The sequence below is a fragment of the Chiloscyllium punctatum genome, chromosome 41 (assembly GCF_047496795.1).
Source record: "Chiloscyllium punctatum isolate Juve2018m chromosome 41, sChiPun1.3, whole genome shotgun sequence".
Classification (NCBI taxonomy): Eukaryota; Metazoa; Chordata; class Chondrichthyes; order Orectolobiformes; family Hemiscylliidae; genus Chiloscyllium; species Chiloscyllium punctatum.
This window is the reverse complement of record NC_092779.1, coordinates 25,311,498-25,330,819: the sequence shown is the minus strand read 5'-3', so window position 1 is coordinate 25,330,819 and position 19,322 is coordinate 25,311,498. Positions and strand designations below refer to the sequence as shown.

Genomic DNA, 19,322 nt, shown 5'->3' with positions numbered 1-19,322 from the left:
GAAGAAGAAATTTATATGGATGCTGCCTGGACTCAATAGTCTGAGTTATAGGAAGAGGTTGGACAAGCTAGGACTTTTTTTCTTGAGAGTGTAGGAGACTGAGGGGGACCTTATAGAGGTGTATAAGATCATGACAGGCATGGATAGGGTGAATGCACTCAGTCATTTACCCTCAGGGTTAGAGAATCAAGGACGAGAGGACATTAGTTTAAGGTTAGGGGAGAAAGAATAAAAAGGAAAACTGAGGGACATCTATTTTATACAGAGGGTGGTACGCATATGGAATAAGCTGCCAGCGGAAAGTGATTGAGATGGGCACATTAACAATATTTTAAAGGTATTTGGACAAATACATGGATAGGAAAAGATTAGAAGGATATGGGCCAAGAGCAGGGAAATGGGGTTAGACATTTTGGTCGGCACTGACCAGTTTGGGCCAAAGGGCCTGACTCTATGTGTAGGACATTGACATGCATATCCCATGAACGAAGAAAAAGACAGTTGTTGAAAAGGTGAATGGATCAGCAACATCCTTCATTACTGACTGAGTACTGATGGCAATTTTGAAAGCAGATGAAAGTTGTTAGGTACAGGAGCAAGGACAGGGAGTGGAGTTGTCAGAAGTTGTTAGAGAATAGAATCAAGGAAATAGAAACTAGAATTCAGGCAAAAGATGAGTATAGAAAAAAATAGGACAGGCAAAAAAACAAACAGGAAAGAAGGTAGGAGAAAAACTCCAGAATCCTATTGGGCTTGAACAAAAGTGCATAGGGGACAGAGCAAGAAGAGCAGGGAACAGAAGAGGAAGTAGAGGTCCTAAAAAAAACCAAAGTTTAGAAACAATGAATTTACAGAGTGAAGAAATTTTGGAGTCTACGTACATGATGCTGGGAGTAAATGATGGGAAGAGTGCAGAAAGAGAGTTTTGAACAAGCTGTTAACCACAAAGAAATGTTTAGCATCACTGAAGTTGGAAACAAAGTCTTAGACTATGAATTATAATAATGAAGACCCTAGCTAACTAACTTCATGAGTCCCTTGTCTACAGAAATATTCAATAGTATTTTATTATTTTGTTTTGAAAAAGGAAATTAATTACCTTCAGTAAATGCTTGAAATTGTGTAGAACCTTTCTTTTGTGAATTTGCAATTGCCTAAATGAAATTAAGAAACAAACCAAAGAGTAACAAATTATTAATAACTTCACAGGAACTCAGAAACAAAGTATTCCAGTCCCTACACCCATTTCGATTGACGAGTCATAAATACTTTGATGGTTTTAAACTTATTTGCATAGGAAACTGCCTTTGCCATCCTGCATGACTACAGGATAATAATCTAACATTACAATCTAACATCACACCCATGACTTGCTGCATTCCACAGGTCAAACTTTAATGCTAGAGTGATGCACACACATTGTTTTAAAAAAGTTTGACAAACGGTGGAGGTAAATGCAGTTAAAAAGAAATAGGCGTTCAAATTAAATAATTTCATCATCCTCAACTCTGGAATTTGCTACAAAAGATCTGCACACAAACTTACTTACTGTCATAGGTTATGGGAGAAACACGGGATGCACACTGAGGCAAGGATACATTGTAACCTTATGGTGAGCCATTAAGTCTAAAACAGAACAGTCCTGTAACAATACAAAGGTGAAGGGGCAAGAGATGGAAGGAAAGAACCCTGATGTCCCTGACAGTTTTCCTTAACCACCTTAAAAATGTAGTAATATTAATAGGAACAACTAGTTCTCTTTGGTTTTGTTGTATGTCCTCCAGGACAATTCTATGAAATTGACTGGGACTCCTTCAGTACTGGGGGTTTAGACGGTGAGCAACTTGTTAGGTGCTTCCAAGAGGGTTTTGGAAACAGTCTGAAGATAGTCCGAAGAGGGAAGCCATACAGAACCTGGTATTGAGAAATGAGCCTGGCCAGGTGATCAAAGGTTCAATGGGGGAGCATTTTGGGAACACTGACCATAATTCTCTAAGTTTTTTGATACAGGTACTTACAAATAAGGACAGGAGTGGATCATGGTTGAAGGTGTTAAATTGAGGGAAAGCCAACTATAACCGAAATAGGCAAGAATTGGAGAATGTGGATTGGGAGAGGCTGTTTGAGGGTAAATCCACATCTGACATTGGGAATCTTTTAAGGACCAGTTGATTAAAGGACAGGACAGGCAAGTTCCTGTGAAAATTAAGAACAGGAATGGCAGGATTCAGGAACCGTGGATGGTAGGGGAAATATCAGTTTAGTCAAAACAAAAGGAAGCATACCCAAGGTCTATGTAACTAAAAACAGATGAAGCCACTAAAGAATACAGAGAAAGTAGGAATGCAGTCAAACGGGGAGTTAAGAGGGCTAAAACAGGCTATAAAATGTCCTTGGCCAGTGTTAAGGAGAATCTCAAGGCATTTTATACATATATTAGGAGCAAGAGGGTAGCTAGGGAAAGGGTAAGCCCACTCAAAGATAAAGAAGGGAGGGTGTGTGTGGAGCCAGAGGAAATGGCCAAAATCCTTAATGCATATTTTACATTGGTATTCACTTAAGACAAGAACGTGAGGAGTGTTGAGGCTAGGGAAAGGTGTGTGAATACTCTTGGGCAGGTCAACATAATGAAAAAGGAAGTGTTGGATGTCTTGAAATACATTAAGGTAGACAAGACTCCAGGGCCAAATGGGATCGAAGGAGGCGAAGGAGGAAATAGCGGGGGCCTTAACAGATATCCCTGCATCCTCTTTGGCCTCAAAAGAGGCTCCAGAAGACTGGCCAATGTTGCTGTTTTAAGAAGGGAAACAGATATAATCCAGGTAATTACAGGTCAGTGAGCCTGACATCAATAGTGGGGATGCTATTGGAGAAGATACAGAGAGATAGGATTTATTCACATTTGGAAGCAAATGGACATGTTAGTGTTAGGAAGCATGTCTATGATTAGTCTTGTAATTAAAGGATGGATACAAACACATTTGAAGGTCAGATAAAATTTACTAGACTAACACCTGGATTGGGTGGGTTGTCATATGAGGAAAGGTTTGACAGACTAGGATTGAGTCTAGATTAGTGTGGTCCTGGAAGAGCACAGCAGTTCAGGCAGCATCTGAGGAGGATTGAATCTACTGCAGTTTAGAAGAGTAAGAAGCAAACTGACTGAAACACAAGCTTCTGAGGGCTCATGACAGCATGCTTATTTTCTTTTGTGGGAGAATTATATCTAGGGACACCATTTTAAAAAAGTGATAGCCCATTTAAGACAGATGATTTTGTTTTGACACAGAAGGTCAAAAATCTTTGCAACGCCAACTCTGAGAGCCTTTCAACAGATAGTCTTGAAATAATTTTAAGGCAGAGGGAGGCTGAATGGTTATCTGGGGTAGTCAGGAACTTGGAGCAATCAAATCAGCCATGATCTAATTGAATGCAGAGTGTGTTCAAAGGCCTGAGTGATCCACTTCTGCTCTGAATTCAGATGCTCACTTGTAACAGTTGTGGGGGTATTTAGTTTTAGTTAGCTAAATAAAATCTTGTCTAAAACGCAACCATCAGTAACACAGACCATGAAAGTGCTGAATTCTCATAAACTGTTATCTTGTTCAGTAACATCCTTTGGGAAATGAAAGCAGATATCCTGACCCAGTTTTGCATATGTGAAGTCTGACCCAAAGCATTGTGGTTGACACTTAATTGTCCAATGAATTGGCCTATCAAATCTTTTGATTGTATTCAAGTAGGTGGCACACCAGAACATTCTCATAAACTGAGATGTTCAATTAAATGCAAGTCTTGCCAGTGATGCCAATTTCCAATGAATGAATGTAAAAATTATATAACTTGAACACACAATCTTCCGACTTAAGAGAAAGTGAGCCTTTATTCAGAATGAAACAGGTATTAAGTAAACGTTTTTCACAGAAAATATTAAAATGCCTTTTCTTTGCTGTCAGAATTAATTTTAACTTGGGTATTGAAACACATTTTAATAGCATCATTGGCATTCTTGTTGGAAGAGCTTCTTGACTGCAACAAGAGTTTGATTTCTGGCTATGTTGAGTGAGATGATATTAGTCACAATAGTTGGCAAGGAGAACTGTGGGCAGTAGAGTTAATAGCTAGGATTCCCTTTCCTAATCACTTTGTTATAATTCCAGCAAATATCCGGAGATTGGTTGTGTACATGGTCCAGACTGACTAGACAATTACCATGGCAAAATAGCCTGATGAACCGACACTTGCTCAAGATGCTAAAAGTCACAAATGATGTCCTTTGTGACAACAGTAACAATGAACTTACTCTTCTTATCCTTCTCAAACAGTTTTAGATATGCTTAACACCATCCTTCAGCAATGTCTGTCTGGTGGATGGAACTACCAAATCCTAGTTCCATTCTAATCCAGCTGTAGCCAATGAATCACTTGCAATGCCTTGTCCTCTTACACCTGAATCAACTCCCTCTGTTGTGCCTAAGGATTTATCCTTGACCACCATCTGTTTCTCATTTGCATGGAACGCCTTGGTGTAACATCTGAAGGTACAGTATTAGTTTCGGCATATACACTGTCGACACCCAGCACTATGTCACCACTAGCTACTAATGATTCCACTATTGTAGCTAAATTATCAACTTTTTTTTGATATCTGGTGTTGACTGAGCAGAAATATATTATTTTAAATACTGAAAACATTGAATACATTATTTTTGGTTAACTCTTCAAAATTAATTCCCTCACGTCTGATCCCACTTTACTACCTAGCAGCAGCCTGAGACCAAGCCAGTCTGTTTCCAACTTTATTGTCACATTTGATCATGAGAGGTGCTTTCAACCTCATGCACGCCATCACTAAGGCTGTTCATTTCCACTTCCGTATCTCTTGACTTTATTCCAATCTCAGGTCTTCTAGTGCTGAACCTTCATTTATGCCTTGGTTACCCTGAAACTGGGTTATTCCAATGTACTCCTGGATGGTGTCCCACATTCTACTCTCCATAAATTGAAGGTCATCTAAATCCGTGCTTTCCCTGACTTAATCTGTAGTAAGAGAGTGTGGTGCTGGAAAAGCACAATAGGTCAGGCAGCATTCGAGGAGCAGGAGAATCGAAGTTTCAGGCATAAGCCCTTCATCACGAATGAGGCTTGTGGGCCAGGGGGCTGAGAGATAAATGGGAGGGGGTTGGGTTTGGGGGTAGGTAACTGGGAAAGTGATAGGTGGATGAAGGTGAGGGAGAAGATGATAGGTCAGAGGGGGCAGTGATGGACAGGTCCAGAGGGAGGTGCCGAGTTGGAGGCTTTGGACTGGGATAATGTGGGGGTAGGGAAAATGAGAAAGCTGTTGAAGTCCACATTTATCCCATGTGGTTGCAGAGTCCCAAGGCTGAATTTGAGTCGTTCCTCCTCCAGGCGTCAGGTGGTAATGATTTGGCGGTGGATTCATCCCAAGACCTGCATGTTCTTGATGAAGTGGGAGGGAGAGTTGAAGTGTTCAGCCAGGGCGATGGGGTTAGTGGGCGCGGGTGTCCCTGAGATGTCCTCTGAAATGATCCACAAGAAGGTGTTCTGTCTCCCTGATGTGGAGGAAACCACACTGGGTGCAACGGATGCAGTAGAGGTACAGGTGAATTTCTGATGGATGTGGAAAGATCCCTTGGGGCCTTGGATTGAGGTGAGGGGAGTGGTGTGGGCACAGGTTTTGCACTTCCTGCAGTGGCAGGGAAAGGTGCCAAGAGTGGGGTGTGAGCTGGTGGTGGGTGGTGGTGGGGTGGACCTGACGAGGGAGTCGCGAAGGGAATGGTCTTTTTGGAACACTGATCGGGGTGTGGAGGGAAATATATCTCTGGTGGTGGTGGGGTCCATTTGGAGATTGCGGAAGTCGCACCAAACCATTACCACCCTATACGTGGAGGAGGAATGCCTCATATTCCACCTTGGGACCCTGAAACCACACAGAAAAAAAAATGTGGATTTCAGCTGCTTCCTAATTTCACCTACACCTCACAATATCCCAGTCCCAAGCCTCCAACTTGGCACCGCTGACCGGATCCACCCATCATTGCCCCCACTGACCTATTACCTTCTCTCTCACCTTCATCCACCTATCACTTTCCCAGTTACCTACCCCCAAACCCAACCCCCTCCCATTTATCTCTCAGACCCGACCCACAAGCCTCATTCGTGATGAAAGGCTTATGCCCAAAAGGCCGATTCTCCTGTTCCTTGGATGCTGCCTGACCTGCTGCGCTTTTCCAGCAACACATTTTCAGCTAAATTACATTCTTGTCAAGCAACAACTTAATTTTAAAATTCTCATCATTCTTTTGAGAGCCTCCATATACCTTTCTAATGATACTACTAAATATTCCACGCGTCTCAGTGTCATACTTTGTTTTTTTTATCTTCCTGAGAAGTGCCTTGGGACCTTTCATTATGTGAAAATCAATGCAGTTATGTTAGCAAGAAACACATTGCTTGTAATTGTTACAAAACAATCAAAAGTCAATTTTTCAGCAAATAATTGTCTCCAGTATGATCAGTACATATTCAATTACTATTTACTTCTAAAAGATACTTTCAGTTATTCCCTTCTATGGCACTTATAAATAAGACAGAATACAGATTTGAAAAGTAATTATGGAGGACAGAGCAGGAATGACAGGGCAAGCAGAAACAAAGCAAATGAAATGTTTTTAATATTGAATTAAAGTCTAAGTTCTTATTTTGTAGAGAGTAAGCCTTCCAGATATGAACCTCTTCTAGAAGTTCAGGGTTTATAATACTACCCAAATGTTGAAATGCCAAATGTACTACCTGTTCTGATGCAAGCTCTTTGCCCCAAGGTTGGCTTTTAGTTGGAGGAGTAATGGGAAATACATATTTGGAGGTTACTTTTAAGCAGCCTAATGGTTTTAAGTAAAAATATAAGAACAAGCGAGAATGATCTGCAAGCTCTTTGAGTTGTCAGAAAGGCATGGGTTAAAGTACAAGGACACATACTGAAATGAACAGGAGAGTCAACAGGAAACAATGCAAGCACATAGTACTTTTTTTGTTAACCTGGAGCCCAATTTCACAATTTTACTAATTAGCAATTTTGGGGAGGGGAGACAAGATAATTGTATTTCCAATAAAACTTCTTGCGAAAGGTTCTTAAAACATCATGGAAAACTCTGAATGTCACAGTAACTTGATATTAACAAAATAATGTACTGTAACACTACACTTCACTTATTTTCAATCGTTAAGGATCAGTCTTAAACCTTAGGAATGTTGATGGACAGCGATCTGGTCGATGGTAAGGTATTTCTTGCCACAGGTTCCTGGTTTTCTGAAGCACCATCAATCTCACGAATACCTTTAGAGGAGCAGGTTGTAAAAGAGAATGGGAAGCCATAGTTATTATACCAAAAATATAGTGCAAGATAAACATTCAATTCCAGTACTTGCAGCTCATATTTTATTGTTCAGTTAAAAATCCACTCCAAAAAATTAAAGCAAATAAAAAAAAAGGCCAGAAACAAATTCCCAACAAAGACTTTAAATACAGATTGGAACTTGAAATCTGCACACAAACACTATGCTGAAAGTCAAGCTGGCAAGAATTTTGAAAAAAGAAATATGTCTGCAATATGAAAGTTACCAGCTGGAGTTCTTAAGCCTTGAAAATATTAACATCACTCATGCTGACCTGGGAGATGAGTTACCTTACAAGCTTGCAAAGCCTTCCAGAGGGATGTTATGAATAATCATACTGCTATGTGATGTGCTTTTTTTAGGTCAAACACCCAAATGATATGGTTTATTGTTCCCTATATGTGAGCCTTGTAACATATATCATCAAGACTGTTGAAACACACAAATGTTGTTGAACAATAATAACAAACCACTTACACTATTATAAAATCAGACTTTCACATAATCTGGGTTATAAATTACTTTTAATCAACCTGTTTGCTCATGCTATGACATATCACCAGGGGCAAGTGAGGCTTTAAGCTGGATGTTATGACCCAGACACTACCACTATACCACAAGAACCCCTTAGTCTGGCATCTATGCTCACAAATGTTATGGCTACATAATGCACTGTGACTACGGAGGGTGAGGCAAAGAACCTTATACTGGAACTATGCATGACATGATGTCATCCAGTCATGTCAAAGGCAAATTGGCTTTCTGAGATCTATTCAATAATACAATACTGTGGGTCTAACATCATGTGTTAAAGCAGGTAAACATAACACATCCCCTTCCCTAAAGGACATCACAGAACCATTCATATAAATAATGTAAATCGATGGCATTTTCATGTATCTGGAATGCACACCCTGTGGTGGAAACAGATTCAATTGGTATATGCGAGAGGGTGTTTGATCGTTATGGTTATAGAAACAGGTATAGGGTTAGAATGGGAATTTAATTTTCTTGTCGTCATGTGTACTCAAGTACAGGAAGACAGGAGTACAAAGTTGCCATTCTATGGTGCTACCTTAAAATACAAAACCAGATTTTTTTTAAAATTAGGAGACTGGCACTCAATTAAAATGCTCAGAGAGCCCGCACAGACAAGATGGGTCAAAGCACCTCAGTCTGTACCATAATTGTTTTTTAAATTCATATATCTAGATTTCAATGCCAGATATAAAAACTGAATTCACATATTACAAGTTGCCATGTGGGATCTGAATCCACATCCCCAAAGCATCAGCCGGGGCCTCTGGTTTATAGAACAGTGATAATCCTACTGCATCTATGTCTTTCCCTGAACTTTTACAGTCTGCAATGCATGCAGCAAAATTCAAAAATACATTGATGATTTCTCCCTAAAAATAGGAAATCCTATGCCTTTGTGGCCATTTATTCAACTCATCATTTCTTATTTGCAGGTTAGTTCTTCAGTCTAAAATGTATCTCAGTATACTGGTACTGGCGGGCCATAAGATCAGATACATAACAGTGCAACCGGCCAAAAGTTTCAAAATTTCTCACCACCTAATGACATAAACTAATTAGGTAAGTTATAAAATAATTTCCCAGAAGTCACAGTAATGCAGTTGCCAATTCCAGTTCCAAAGAAATGTACAGAACCCACATTTGTCAAGAGACCTCAGTAATGTAAAGGGGGATAGTTTCCCTTCAGAAAAGCTTCCAGTACCAGCCCAACACTGTTTGAGATAGTCAGATTCAGGATCCTCTCCACAGAAGAGGTAAGGAGCCTCACTCTTTCTATTGAGAGTTGTGATTCTCCAAGAATAAGAGACGGGTAGGCATTACATAAGATGAAAGTGAGTGTGAGCAATAAGACTGTGCTAACACTGCATTTTGAGCCAAGTATGTTGTGTTTTCTCATCCAGCTCTCTGGCACTGTGACTGGCTCTACTTTAATAGGGGTATGTCAGATTCCAGACGATCGATTGTAATAGGGGATTCTCTAGTGTGGGGCACAGACAGATCTTTCTGTGGCCCTTAGCGAGATGTAAGAATGGCACGTTGCCTCCCTGGCGCCAGTGTCAAGGGTGCAGAATATTCTGAAAGGGGAGAATAACCAGGAGGAGGCTGTTATGCACATTGATACCAATGACATAGGTAAGGAAAGGGATGAGGTTCTGCAGAGAGAATACAGGAAACTAGGTAGGAGGTTAAAAAGTAGGTCATTGAGGGTAGTAATATCTAACTACTACCAGTGCTTGTGAGAATAGGAAAAGGAAGTTAGAGCAGATGAATGCATAGAGTCATGGAGATGTACAGTATGGAAACAGACCCTTCGGTCCAACCCGGCCAAGCTGACCAGATATCCCAACCCAATCTAGTCCCACCTGCCAGCACTTGGCCCATATCCCTCCAAACCCTTCCTATCCAAGTCCTGTGCAGCTGCAACATGACCTCTTAATACTCTGACCAATAAAGGAAAGCATACCAAACGCCTTCTTCACTATCCTATCCACCTGCGACTCCACTTTCAAGGAGCTATGAACTTGCACTCCAAGGTCTCTTTGTTCAGCAACACTCCCGAGGACCTTACCATTAAGTGTATAAGTCCTGCTAAAATTTGCTTTCCCAAAACGCAGCACCTCGCATTTTTCTGAATTAAACTCCATCTGCCACTTCTCAGCCCATTGGCCTATCTAGTCAAGATCCTGTTGTAATCTGAGGTAACCTTCTTCACTGTCCATTACACCTCCAATTTTGGTGTCATCTGCAAACTTAATAACTGTGCCGCTTATGCTCACATCCAAATCATTTATGTAAATGACAAAAAGTAGAGGACCCAACACCAATCCTTGTAGCACTCCACTGGTCACAGGCCTCCAGTCTGAAAAACAATCCTCCACACCACCCTCTGTCTTCTATCTTTGAACCAATTCTGTATCCAAATGGCTAGTTCTCCCTGAATTCCATGAGATCTAACCTTGCTAACCAGTCTTCCATGGGGAAATTTGTCGAACGCCTTACTGAAGTCCATATAGATCACATCTACTGCTCTGCCCTCATCAATCCTCTTCGTTACTTCCTCAAAAAACTCAATCAAGTTTGTGAGACATGATTTCCCATGCACAAAGCCATGTCGACTATTCCTAATCAGTCAATGCCTTTCCAAGTACATGTACATCCTATCCCTCAGGATTCCCTCCAACAACAACATGCCCACCATTGACATCAGCTATAGTTCCCTGGCTTGTCCTTACCATCCTTCTTAAACAGTGCCACCATGTTAGCCAACCTCCAGTCTTCCGGCATCTCATCTGTGACTATCAATGATACAAATATCTCAGCAAGAGGCCCAGCAATCACTTCTCGAGCTTCCCACAGAGTTCTAGGGTACACCTGATCAGGTCCTGGGGATTTATTCACCTTTATGCATTTCAAGACATCCAGCACTTCCTCCTCTGTAATACGGATATTTTGCAAGGTGTCACCATCTATTTCCCTACAGTCCATATCTGCCATATCCTTTTCCACAGCGAATACTGATGCAAAATACTTGTTTCATATCTCCCCCATTTTCTGCAGCTCCACACAAAGGCCGCCTTGCTGATCTTTGAAGGGCCCTATTCTCTCCCTAGTTACCCTTTTGCCCTTAATGTATTTGTAAAAACTCTTTGGATTCTCCTTAATTCTATTTGCCAAATGGCGTGAAGAGCTGGAGCATGGGCCTAGAATTCACATTTTGGACTATTGGGATCTCTTCGGGGGTATAAGAGGGAGGGGTTCCACCTGAATTGGAAGGGGATCCCAACATCCTTACAGGGAAATCTGCTAGTGCTACCCAGTAGGCTTTAAACTAGTAAGGGGGTGGGGGTGGGTGAGAACCAAAGTGATAGCGAGACACCAAAAGAGACAGGGCTGAAGCTGCTAAGTAGGTAAGGGGAGCAAATCTAATAGTCAAGGTAGACAAGAGCTTGGCAGAGAATGAGGTAAGACTGATAAACTAAACAGCATTTACTTCAATGCAAGGGGCCTCATAAGTAAAGCAGCTGAACTTAGGGCATGGTTGGCAGCATAGAACTGGGATATCATAGCAATTACAGAAATGTGGCTCAGGGATGGACAGGACTGGCAGTTTAGTGTTCTTGGGTATAAGTGATATAGAAAGACAAGAGAGGAGGGAGAGTGGTGCATTTGATCAGGGAGAACATTACAGTTGTACTTAGGGAGGATATTTTTGGGAGAGTGTCCTGAAGTCATACGGGTGGAATTTAGAAATCAAGGAAGGGCAGAGGAGGCGGGGGGGGGGGGGGGGGGGGTCTCCTAGCTCCCATGTACACACTTTCCCCTCCCACCTTCAGTGTTCTCTTTCCAGCCTCCCACTCCATAGTGCAGCCTCACCAACTCCCACTGACATCGCACAACCCCCCATTCATCCATACTTAATGATCCAGAAAGCTCGACTGGAAAGGAACATCAATTATTGCTTAACACCAATATAGAGCCATTACTTGTGGTGTACATAGACTAGTCCCAGCCCTGGACAGACAATTCTGCTGACACATCCCTGGCTCATACCCAACAAGGTCCACAGGCAGATTAATTGATAATTTCCCATGGACCTTGTAGGGGTTACCACACTTACATCAACCTCCATCCCCCATCTTCACTACCTGCTATTGAATCCCTTGTCAAAATCGCAGTCCTTCTCTGCACATACGCCTTGCAGCCTTTGCCTATGAGATCACATTAACTGAATGTGATAACGTATTGGGTCAGGAATTATGCATGTGCATGTTACCACATTAGCGTGCGCGCGCGCACACACACACACACACACACACACACACACACAGAGTTGCAGATGTCAGTAGACACTGACTTATATTACTCGTTTGTGGGCGAGGCCAGCATTTAATGCCCAGCCACATTGTTGTGGGTCTAGAGACAAATATAGGTGCAGGTAAGGGTTGCAGATTTTCCTCTCTAAAGGACACAGGTGACAATTGACCATAACTATGTGTCTGAGGTTTGGCTAGTTTTACATTCCAGATTTTTACTGAATTCAAATTTCACCACCTGTCCCCAAAGCATGAACCTGGAGTTCTGGGTTTATGTTATATTCGCACTACATTCTGGGCATCACATGTTGGGGGGAGTGCAGAAGAGATTTCTGAGACTGGTCAAAGGAATGAGAAATTTCAGTTGTGAGGATAAAATGGAGAAGTTGAGATTGTTTTCCTTCGAGACAAGAAGGCTGAAGGGAGATTTGATAGAAGTTTAAAAATTAGGAGGGTCTGGACATAACAGACAGGGAAAATTATCCTAAGGTGTTTCACAAAAGAAGCAAATGTGTGGTAAGAGAAAGCTTTTGTACACAATGAGCAGTTCTGGTTTTGAATGCACTGCCTGGAAGTGTGGTTGAGGCAGGTTAAATTGAGGCAGTTCAAGAGAGCATTAGATGATTATTTAAATAGAGATAAGTACAGGGTTAGATAGAAAAGACAGGTGCTTGGCTCAGAGAACAAAAGCAGACAAGATGGGCTGAATGACCTCTTTATGCACGGTAACAATTCTGTGATTCTACGAAATTGTGAATTGTGATTCCAACTGAAGCGAGAACAGTATATGGTGGGTATACAATAGTATTAGGTTACTGAAGGGTGTTATGACTAGGAATTAAAGATCAACCTTAAAATACTAACCTTTACATGATTGTGAACAGAGAAGGGCTCAGGTTTACAGGGGACTTACTCTGATTATGATAATTGCCAGCTGCCAATAAGCAGAGAACAAGTGCTGGTAAGGGGCAGAATTGTAACTGTCACTTCAAACAAAGGCTTTACAGCTATGTTATTATTTAAAATTAAAACTTTGAAGTTAGTTAGTCACCCTTCATTCATCATTCCCATTTCTAAGAAACCTGGGTAATGCAATACAGCCAGATAGAAGTGACATCATTTACTATGATCTGGCCATTTTTACAAATCTAACACCTTTAATCTGGAAACGTTAGCCAGCAATCAGTGAAAAAAGTCTGCTGAGGACTGTAGGACTGTAAACTACATTTGTATTTGGCAGTATTTTTGTCCTGCCACTAAGCCACACTTGATCTAATTTGGCATGTCTACTGCTCCCTCATTGGTGGAAGCATCCAAAATTCATCAAGGAGAATAATACATTGACATTAGATTGAAAAAGATGTCACCCAGTTGTATAGAAGGCATCAAGAGAGAGGAAAAAAATAAAATTTGCATTTATTTAGAATTGAAAGCAAGTGTTACCAATATGCTCACCATCCCGCAAGTTCTAACATTTAAAAAATAGTTTCTGGAGAAATGCCATAAGATATCCATGAACCTAGTCTAACAGCTGCTCTGTGAAGTGAAGAGTTAAGCTTTTAGTAGATGAGAACATTGCACTGAAAAATAGCTTTGATGAGAAATATCTCATTCCTATGGGCAACTAATTGGTGAAGATGGGTTAAAATCTCAGCAAAAATCCTCAAGAAATTACTCAGAAATTATATTTTTTTCCATAGATAGGTTTCAGGCATGACAAGGTTAGGAAGCTTGAAATTACATGTCTCTTTCAGAACATTATACTGAATTAACATAAAAAGCTACTTTCCTGCATCTTAGAGGTTGCAGAGGCAAATGGAATCAAGAATCATGAGTATTTCAAACATAGTTATGACAAATAAATGTGTGTTAAACATCTTCTGAACCATTTACTGTAAACATTGCTGATGTTCATGTCAGACATCTAAGAATTAACTAGGCTGTAATGGCATGCAAACATTCTACGTTTATTTCTAAAATAAACAAAGAATAGCAGCAATACAGTTTCCCATGTCCCTTCTGCATGACTGTTATTCCCTCAAAGGAGTCAAAAATCACTTTAAACTAGGTTATAGGTCAACAGGTTTATTTGACATCACAAACTTTCAGAACAACGCTCATTCATCTTGATAAAGATCGTCGCTCCGAAAACGTGTGATTTCAAATAAACCTGCTTGACTACAACGTGGTGTCGTGTGATTTTTGACTTTGTCCAACCGAGTCCAACACCAGCACCTCCACATCTTCCCTGAAACTGGTATTCTATCCTTGTACGTTTTCTGTAGTTCAAATACAGAAACCTCTACTTGCAAAATGTTCTGTGTTACAGTAAACCTATGACACACCTATGTTTCTCTTAAGTAAAATGTGTTTTTCAGTCAAATGTCTCTGTTATAATCACTGCTATGAGCTTGGTCCAGACTAGTAAAAAGAGAAATCCAAACTCCTGGCTACTTTGCTAAAAGAAGGAAGCCATAAGATTCAATGCTATAAACTAAAGAAATTTTACGAGACAAACATCAGACAAAGCAAACACAAAATCATATCTCAGGTAATCACCTACACAATGTATACATTAAAAAGACAGATACAACCAAGATTTGTTGTATTAATTGGCTCGGTTAATTCCAGCAGCATGTGACTCAGTCCATCACAGTCACAAAGTTCGTTATAACTCTGTCTTCCCCATAGTTTCAGCTCCTCTAAGATTTGAGAGAAAAGTGGGAAATTGTAGGAGAAGGAGCTTGCCTTCCAGTCTTTGACCCTTCTCCGCACAGTCCCAACTCTCTGCCCTGTATTCTCACTATTGACCTCGTCTCATATTCCACCAATCCCCTCGTTCTCACTCCTTCTGATACTACCCCCAAGTCCTCACTCTCCTCTAAAGCCCTCCCCTTAGTGCTCACTCACCTATCAGATCTGGAATTGTGATGCTGCATGTTTCTGGATTAACACATTTGTAGTTGTCAGCAGATACTACCATACAGTATAACAAATAAGCTTGACAAGTTAGAGGCACAGATTGCCATTTGGAAATATGATGTTATGACAATAAGAGATGTGGCTCAAAGGCGGCCAAGACTGGGATTTTAATATTCCTCAAATACAAGGGGTTTAGAAAAGATAGAAAATGAAAGAAAACAAGAAGGGTAACAATACTGGTTAAGGAGAGGAAGAGGATGCCTCAGAGGGCTCAAATACAGAATCAATTTGATTGGAGCTAAGGAACAAAAAGAGTGCAATTACATTGCTTGATGTAGTCTACAGACTGCCAATTAGTGGGAAGGAAGTAGAGGTACAAATCATAGAGTAGTTGTAAGGGGGACTTTGCTTACACTACCAGCAATCCAGTCTACATTTGACTAAGGGGCAGTGAAGGCTAGTGTTACAAGATTGTATTCAAACAACTTTACTGTCGAAGAATGTATCCAGTCCAACAAGAAAGGATGGTTTTTGGACCTGGTGCTTGGAAATGAAGTGGGCCAAGGAGATAAAGTGTCATTGGGGAACATTTAGGGGACAGTGATTATTATAAGGTTTCAAATGATGGTGGAGAACAACCACCGTTGCTCCAGAATGAGAAAATCAATTGGCAAAGAGCACACTTCATTGAGACAAGAACAGAACTGGACAAGACTACAATGGAAGATTTGCAGGAAAAATAATAACTGAACTATGGGTTACCTTCAAAGAGAAGACAGCTGAGGTATGGAAAAGGTTTATTCCTTCAAAAGGAAAATACAGGACAAACAAATCTGGATGACAAAAGAAATAGAAATTAAGGTAAGAAGAAAAGGTATGCCTCTGGCAGGTGTCAAGTACAAATTATAATTAAAACGAAGAGGAATACTGAAAGTTTAGAAGGGAGGTGCAAAAACATATTAGAGATGTAAAGAGGAATTATGAGGAATGACTGGCATTCAAGATAAAGGGATGAAAGTGTTTGCTGATACTAAAAATCATCCATAAATTGCTGACTGCACATGCTCACCTCTGATTTTTTTCTCACTGCAATAAAAAAAGCCAATTAAAAAGAAAAATAACAAAAAAAATCTACTTTGCTTGACACGCATTTTTATATTTACTGATATATAGTTTCATTGAATTGTTTTCATTTTTGTGTTTATTGTTTACTTTAACCTGCTGTCTTGGGTATCAGTGGACACTATGCATTCACATACATACACAATAACTCTGATTTTAGAAGACCGTCAACCATAAGAAATAACTCTCAGCCTCACAGATGCACCACAATGTCTCTAGCCACCCCTCAAGCCTTTAAACTTGGAGCTCAGGTTTCTGCAGCCATTAGTACTTCATGCATATGTGGTCATCTCGGACACCGATAGGATCCATGATTACCTACATATTACAGGCGACACATTTGACTTGACCAAATTATTCTGCTATGTCTTAACTTTATTTCCCTTACATCAATATTATTCTGCTTTGGATCACTTATGTAACTGCATTATATTGGCCCTGACTTGTCTTATTCCTGGTGTGTATCTCAATTAAATCAGAGTCATTTCTTTAAATATAATATGCTTTTCTAATTAACAGCTATGGGTAGTCCTTTACAACAGTCTTTTCTCACCAAACAACACTTACTGAAAAAAAATTAGGTGATTAGATAAAGGACTTGGATGGGACAGATTTCTTGAAATATATTCAGGAGAGTTTTATATAATCAACATGCAGATGGTTCTACAAGGGACTGTGAAATGTTAGACTTAATTCTGGGGAACGAAGCATGATGTGACAATGGGGGAGCATTTTAGTGATAATGACCACAATCTGCACTTTCAAAGTTTGTCATGGAAAAAGAGTAAGATAATCTGCAAATAAAGGATTAGATTGGAGAAAAGCAGATTTTTAATGAAAAAAGGCAAGATTTGGCCAAAGTAGACTGAAAACAGTTACTAGAGAATGAACTGGCAGCAAAACAGTGGGAGAAGTTCAAAAAAGGGAGACTATGGGCCCAACATACTCTCTTTAGGGTGAAATGTAGGATCGGCAAGTTCAAAGTATCATGGATGTCTAGAAACATTCAGAACTGGATGAAAAGGTTAAAGAGACATGTAACAGGTTTTGGCAAGTTTAAACGTGGACAAATTCCAAGATCTGGATGAGCTGTGTTGCAGTCGTCTGAGATGAGGGACAAAGTCACAAGGGCTCTGGTTCAAATTTTTTAAAAGACACAGGGGAGTTACCAAAGCACTGAAGAACAACTAATGTGGTAGAGACAGACCAGGGAACTACAGACAGTAAGTCTCAATCTGTGTAAAGGAAACATATGTAAAATATTCTGAAGGAGAATTAGAGAGGTAAAGTTTGATCGAGGTAATTGGCTTTGTTAGATCAAGGTCATACCCATCAAATATGGTTGAATTTTTCGAGGTGACCAAGCACAAAGATGAGGGTAGTGTAGTTAATGTAGTTAAGTATTGCTGTAAGGCTTTCAACAAGGTCCCACATGACAAACTGATAAAGGAAGTAAAAACACACGGGATCAGGGTAATTTGGCAAGTTAGATCCAAATTTGGCTTAGTTGCAAGAGACAGAAGGCGGTGGTAGAAGGTTATTTGTGCGACTGGAAGCTGGTGGTTTTGTTGTCTCTTATTACTTGTAAAATACAAATTATCGAGATGAGAATGTGGTGGGGGATTAGCGAAGGGATGGGGGGTGGCAGGTAAGTTTGCAAATGACACAAAGATTGGCTGGGTGTTTAACAGTGAGGAAGACAGGCTTAGGTTACAGGGTGGTACAGATGGATTTGTGGCAGAAGGAATATAACTCTGACAAGAGTAGGTTATGGACTTTGGAAGAAGTGACAAGACAAGGGAGCACTCGATGTATGGTAAGACAGTCAGAAGCTCAGAGAAACCGTGGGATCCTGGGGTGCTTGTCTACAGATTCCTGAAGGGCGGCATATAGGAAAACATATAGGATACTTGCCTTTAACAGTTACCAAGCCAAATAGTATGAAAAAGACTCGTCAATCCAATCAATCCATGCCGACCATAATCCCAAACTCAACTAGTCCCACCTGCCTGCGGACGGCCCATTTCTTATTTAATGTACTTAAATGTGTTTTAAATGCTTAACTGTAACTGCATCCACCACTTCCTCTGGACATTCGTTCTATACACAAAGCAATGTGTAAAAAAGTTGCCCCTGTCTTTTTTAAATCCTTCTCCTCTCACCTTAAAAAAAAGCCCTACTCTTGAAATCCCCTACCCTAGGGAAAAGACACCTGCCATTCACCTTATCTCTACCCCTTGGGATTTTATAAATCTCAAAAAGGTCACCTCGCAACCTTCTACCTCCATTCCTGGCAAAATCTTGGTAAATCTTCTCAGCCCTCTCCAATTTAATAACATCCTTCCAAAGTAGGGTGACCAGAAGAGGCCTCATCAATGTCCTACCCAACTTCAACATGACGTCCCAACACCTATACTCAAAGGTCTGAGCAATGACGGCAAGTGTGCTCAACACCTTCTCAACCTGTGATGCAAACTTCAAAAGAATTATGTACCTGAACCCACAGGTCTTTCTGTTCTACAACATTACCCAAGGCATGACTTTTAATTGTATGTCTTTCCCTTGTTTGTTTTACCAAAATGCCTCACATTTATCAAAAACAAACTGCATCGGCCACTCCTCAACCCACTGACCCAATTGACAAACTGACAACCAAAAGTGGATCCAGCACCAATGCCTGTGGAACACTGCTGGTAAAAGGCCTCCAGTCCAAAAAAAACCCTCCACAACCACTGCCTCCTGCCGTTAACATAAGTTTGTATCCAATTGACAGGCTTATTCTGAATCCCATGTGATTTAACTTTACTAATTAGTCCACCATGTGGAACCATGTCAAAGGCTTTACTAAAGTCCAAATAAACAATGTCTACCACTCTGCTCTCTTAATCGTCTTGGTTACTTCCTCAAAAACCTCAATCAGGTTTGTGAGACACAATTTCCCTTGCACAAAACCATGGTTCATAGATTTTAAGAGCCAGGAGGTTATGTTGCTTTATCAATGATCTTTCT

At 40.5% G+C, this 19,322-nt stretch overlaps 1 protein-coding gene across 3 annotated transcripts in view; it reads right to left on the bottom strand.

Moving 5' to 3' along the window:
* Nucleotides 1-19,322, bottom strand: part of cep72 (centrosomal protein 72) — a 154,602-nt gene that overhangs the window by 58,818 nt on the left and 76,462 nt on the right. For all 3 annotated transcript variants that reach the window (XM_072560567.1, XM_072560570.1, XM_072560571.1), the window contains 2 exons: nt 7,263-7,357; nt 1,100-1,154 (listed from right to left, as the gene is read on the bottom strand). In XM_072560567.1, coding sequence (XP_072416668.1) covers nt 1,100-1,154; nt 7,263-7,357 — 150 coding nt within the window. The remainder of the gene's footprint in view (nt 1-1,099; nt 1,155-7,262; nt 7,358-19,322) is intronic.